The sequence below is a fragment of the Grammomys surdaster genome, unplaced genomic scaffold (assembly GCF_004785775.1).
Source record: "Grammomys surdaster isolate TR1022 unplaced genomic scaffold, NIH_TR_1.0 150, whole genome shotgun sequence".
In the NCBI taxonomy this organism is placed as follows: Eukaryota; Metazoa; Chordata; class Mammalia; order Rodentia; family Muridae; genus Grammomys; species Grammomys surdaster.
In genome coordinates, this window is record NW_021604608.1 from 16770838 (window position 1) to 16776837 (window position 6000).

Sequence of the window (6000 nt, forward strand, 5' to 3'; positions counted from 1 at the left end):
AAAGGCAGGTCTGCTATGAACTCTCTCAGAAATTCCAGTTCAAACTCTTATAGTAGCAAAAGCACTTATCTTCCTGTGCTAAGGAGTCCTATGATTAATTATAGCAAAAAATGCACAATTCTCAAGGTTATTAAACTGTCACACCAACTCATCTGGTTTCATCTGGTACATCTGTATCCACAGAACAGGAGAAATTATCACTTGAGCAAGCTCTGAACCAGGCTAGGCCTAAGAGGTGGTGTGAGAGTTATTTATATAGCGGATGGGACTTTTACTCGGAACCACTAAAGTCTACCCTTGTTTTCCATATTTTCTCTTGCTTAAGCTATAAAAACATTCCTATCCTAAGAGTTGACTAAGAAAACATAAATATACTCACTTCAGAGAACTGCAAACTGAAAAGTGAAATAAATACTTGTGAGGATTTAGAAAAAGCCATAAGACAATACTTCATAATTTTCCACCAATCGGAGCACACAAAAATAAATAAATAAAACCCACAACGCAGAATGATTTTTAATTGCAGCATTTAACAGGCTTTTGTTGATCACTGAATTTGTTAAATTCATAACTTCACACCTCTCAGTAGACATACTTAATGCATATACACAGTGAAGAGGAAACACACACACAAGCCTGTAAATAGTATGCTGTCCAACAGACAACAGATGGTGAAAATATTTAAAAGCTGCTGCTACATTTAAATAAATGGTTACTGTTTTAAAAGCCAATTATAGTTAAAACCTTCAAACCTAACTATCCTTCATAGTCTCTATTTTTAAATGTTCACATGGACCTAAATAAAATCCAGAAATAAGTATTGGCTTTTGTAAGCTGCAAAGCTTAATCTACCGTAAAAGGAGAGGACATAGCATTCTTACCTCAAATATTTCCACATAATTATTAATTAGATCTTCAATTACATTGACTTCTTCACTAGTTTGTCCCTTAGTTTGAAATAAGCAGGATGAAAAGACCATTGCCAAGTTATGGGCATTCATATGATTTATTTCTGAGCATTTCTGAACCCTGTTAAGGGACAATATATTTCATTATAACATATTTGTATTCAAGAATTTCATAGGAATATAAGCTAACATCCTCAGTTATAATTGTAAGTATACACACACACACACACACACACACACACACACACACACACACACACACACATTGGCTGTAACTGTTTGTATATTGTCAATCTCTGAGTACCAGGCAGCCAATGAACAATCCATGCCAAAATCCAGAGCACAAGACATGTGTTAAGTCCTGGCTGGAAATAATGTGTGCAGTTGTATCACAAATAAAAGATGGGGGTGGAGGGCAGGAAGTAAAGGTGATACAGGCTTTAACAGGACTTGTTGGACCTATAACTAGGGATTTCAGGCTGCAGGCAATTCTACAGTTTCTACAAAGCACATCCTCATTTAAGTACATACACTCTTATACTCATCAAAGCCAAGGAGAGATTGCTGGTTGCTTATCTATCATTAACCAGCCAATCCCATCAGAGGGCTGCTATGCTGAACCAGACTTGATGAGATAACTCTTTTCCCTTTAACAGAACAACATTTAAATAATGGTTTTATATGACATGAAGTCCTTTCATAACAGGTTTTATTCAAGTTGTTCAATATAGAATATCTCCAAAAGCAAATGTATAATTAAAAATACAGCCATCCGCATCTTAGAAACTTTTAAGACTACCCTTATTTTATTATTTGTTAATGTGTTTTGTTTTCTTTTATTTTACGGGCATCTTGCCTACATGTATTATGTGTACCACATGTGTGACTGATGCCCTCATAGACTAGTAGAGGACTCTCCAGGAATTGTAGTTACAGATTATTTTTAAGCTATCATATGAGTGCTAACAATGGAATGAACCTGGGTCCTTTGCATGGTCAGTAGGTGATCTTAATTGCTGAGCTATCTCTTCAGCCCCAAGAATCCCTTTCCAAAATAAATAGATATTGACAAGCAAATTAATTCTTCTAATCAGTAAGCTATAACTTTTGGATACTGTAATGAGCACTATAAATATTCACCCATAACAACAGTCATTCCCACAAGGGGGAATTACAAGGATCAAAATAACCAATGAGAAACACAACTACAAATACCTGTTCATGATTCTATTGGATTTTCACTAACTGTATAGAGAACAGCTGTTTAGCTGTTGACACCCACCCACATATACATAACATACACACACACACACAAACACACACACACACACACACCACATAGACACATACACACAAATACCCCAAGAGGCCAGGAGAGAGCAAACTACTCCTGACTGAGGTTCTCCTGTGTAGAGACACTAGAGGATGCATGCAAAGAGGGAGTAATATATATGATAATGTCAGAAATCTATAATGAAATGCAAAATTGCATAGCAGAGACTGGATAAAGAAACTGCAATCATCCTATACGATTTACAAGATGGAAAAGCAACTTGAATTTAATAAAAGAAGAGGTAACAATCGTGAGTGCTCCTCCAGACTACCCTGGCACTTTTACTGCACTAGATTGTAAATATCTGGAAAATTTATCTCCTGCGGCTGTCTCTGTTGCTAGAATCTCCGTCAGAGGCTCCTGCTTTAATCACGCTGCAGTGCATAATGAATACGTGCTGAGTGGAATTAAGTGGCTGCTACTGATGGCAGAAGTGAATTGTTATCCAGGGCAGGTACTGAATTAAGAGCTCTACCAATCTGAAGGCATCCAAGGTGACTTACACGTTTGATGACATTACCCAATTCCTTAATTTCTTGAGACTGATTCAGGAAAACCAGCCCTCCATGCACCTCTTTACGTGTCAATATATTTAGTTTCTCTGAGAGACTTAATCTCGAGAATGAACTGTGTATCCTGCAAATTGTTTTCTTTACTTCTGGTACCCAGATATTGCTGTTCCCCAGTATTTAACAAGTAGCCTTCTCAAAGTCTTACTCTGGCCTGCTCATAAGAGCCCAAGGAACTCACTCTGTAGACCAGGCTGGCCTCCAACTCAGAAATCCTCCTGCCTCCGCCTCCCAAGTGCTGGGATTAAAGGCGTGTGCCACCACTGCCCGGCAGAAAATGTTTCCTAATTAGATTTCCCTGCCTCTTCTTAAGTGGTCCTTTTACAGGAGGTACTGTGCTAAAACAGATTATATTAGTAATTTCTTATAAAAATACAAATGCCCATAAATGACTTACAAGGCCTTTCACAACCTCCTGCCAGGCAATTATCAATGTTCATACAACCTAGTACTCATATGTCTTAGAAGATATATTCCACCCACATATGGGGCTTTTCTTCAATCTTTTGCTTGCTTGCCCATTTAGACAATTTCAACAGTGCTCAGGATGCTCTCTTAGGCTCAGGCAATTCTTTTGTAAAATCTCTTGAGTGGCTGGGACCACTTTGTGTATATATTTTTTTGTTATATATAAGGCTTTTTGTAGTTCATATGGCTCTGTAATATTATTTAGAAATCCTTGGACCTCAACACACGGCAACTCCTTCATTTTCTCTGACTTAATTCTGAAATTATATATTATATTTTTGTCCAAGAATATTATGACAGTTATCTGTGTGATGCAATGTAAATCTAGGTTTTGCAGGCTGGAGCTAGAGTTCAGTATGGAGTCATGTTTAACGTTCAAAATCCTGACCACCAAAAAATAAAATAATAAAAAATGGAGCTAAAGAAAACCCTACTTTTGAGGTAAGAGTCTGCATGTTACAAGAGAAGAGTTGGCTGCCAAAGACAAATATCGTGGGATCTTTCTCAACCTCACTTTGAAATCAGCTAATATTATTTACAAAACAGTTATACCACAGTTTATAAAATTGGCAAATTAAAAGCACTGTATTCTCAGACTTCACCCTGCTAAAGAACTTTGGGCCTTAGTGTTCAGTCATTCAGTCTCTCCCTTGTGGTTGCATGCAACATGCTCTAAAATTGCCCATTTAAACATCTGCCTGATACATTCTAAGCAGAAGCAGGTCTGTGTGATATATGCTATATTTATACTGTAAAATAAGACAGTCTCCTGCTTATTAACTGACTACAGAGGAGTGCAGTGTCCAATCATTATTCATTTAAGGGCATCTCTGGTGTCTTCAACTGTAAGCATGCCTTAATTACAAAAATGTTAGGTAAATGTCTTAAGACTTGAAGGGTACACAATGAGACATGGGAGTTCACCTACACATATTTGAACTGAAAAGATAATTCCATGTTGATAGTGGTCATGCTTTAAAATGTGCAGAAACTTCAGGAGTCCACCTACCTGTAAAGATGTTCAATCAGAGCCGCGAGTGTTGCTCTGTTGACCCCAGGAAGAGAGCGTATAAAGGCTTTGTACTTGCCAGTTCTTTCCTTTTCATCTTGTGTATCTATGGAGAAAATTCCTGACATTGAAACTTATCAGCCGAATTGTACATTTATCTTTCTATATTATTTTAAATAGTACTTATAAGCATATAAATGATATATCAGGTCTCAAGAGAAACACATTCCGACATTTAACACAATTGACTGTAATTCTGAAAAAAATAAAATAAAAACTGCTCAAGCATTACCCGATCATATATTCTAGTTTTCCAAATGGGAGGGCAAAATGGTTTTGATACAGCCTATTTTATGAACTTTTAAATCTTAACAGGAATACATTCAACAAATTAATCAAATTTTAGCACATGTTGAGGAGCTAAGCCAAAGGTGTGTTACATCTGGCTACTGAGGGGCTTCATCATTTGTATTTGAAAATGATATGCTGACCTCTTTTCCTTATAAAATCCTAAATATCTTTCCAAAGCTATGAAACATCCCACACTCTGAACTGTACTATTCCTTTGATTCACATCAAGGGCCTGTTACCAGCCTGGCTGCCTTCAAATCAGATGAAAATAAAAAGGACCATGTGGAAGAGGTGATGTATAGGTCTTAATACCATAACTCAGATTTAGAAGATAATGGGCCTTCTGTCTTTATCATGAAAAGAAATTAATTGGTCCATTGAAAGACAAATGAGAAAAGATTGCCCTCTCTCCTCTTAACTCCAGAAGACAAATCTCTGGCATAACTGAGAACTAGGAACTTTCCACATAGTGGAATTCAGAAAAAGTGGACTAGCAGTTCAGTCCAATCTCTTAGCCAACAAGGGAAATGCCAGTCACTCTTCTTAGCAACAACATTTGCTGACCTTTCACTTTTCAGGTTCAATCCCCAGTGACCTTTGGAAGCTACACATTTTCACTTCCTGATTCTCCCTACCTATTACTTAAGAAAAGCCATGGACATTTCAAAGATTCCTTAAATGTATACAGTCCCTTCAAAAGCTCTGTAAGATCCCCAGGGATGGAAGAAAGGTGACATATTTCCTAGCACCCTCTTAACATTTCTAATAGAAATACCAAGTTTTGTCTCCTGTGTACATTTAGGCTGCATATGAGACCTATAGAAGGAAATATCATACCCACAGACGATGCTGGAAAAACAGGAAGAGAAAAGACCCAAATTACCAAATAAATTTATGAGTAATCCCAACATTTTCCCCCATGTCATCTGGTTTATGATTTTAGAAACAGTCTCACATGTTTAATAAAATCCAATTAACATTATAACAATTATCAAGTAATAATTCTGGTAGAAGGCATTTCATGTACTTTATAAAAATAAGTAGATATTTTCAAAGCAAAGCAGTGTCATATAGGATGCAGGATGAGTGGAAACAGGTTGTATCTTGGTGGATAGAAAGTCTTCTGTGCAACCATAGACACCTCAGTGTGGACACTCAGAACTCTTATGTAAAAAATACAGGCATGGTAGTGCCGGCCTGAAATTCAAGCATTGGCAGGCAGAGATACAAGATCCCTGGGGCTTTCTGGGAAGCTGATATAACCAATTAGAATGCAGAGTTCAGTCAGAGACAATGTCCCAAAACAATGAGGTGAAAGTAATGGAGTAAAGCACTTGGCACCAATTTCTGATATGCATATAC

At 37.2% G+C, this 6000-nt stretch overlaps 1 protein-coding gene across 4 annotated transcripts in view; it reads right to left on the reverse strand.

Moving 5' to 3' along the window:
• Positions 1 to 6000, reverse strand: part of Arap2 (ArfGAP with RhoGAP domain, ankyrin repeat and PH domain 2) — a 166642-nt gene that overhangs the window by 41785 nt on the left and 118857 nt on the right. For all 4 annotated transcript variants that reach the window (XM_028765222.1, XM_028765223.1, XM_028765220.1 and 1 more), the window contains 2 exons: positions 4288 to 4393; positions 882 to 1029 (listed from right to left, as the gene is read on the reverse strand). In XM_028765222.1, the coding sequence (XP_028621055.1) occupies positions 882 to 1029; positions 4288 to 4393 (254 nt within the window). The remainder of the gene's footprint in view (positions 1 to 881; positions 1030 to 4287; positions 4394 to 6000) is intronic.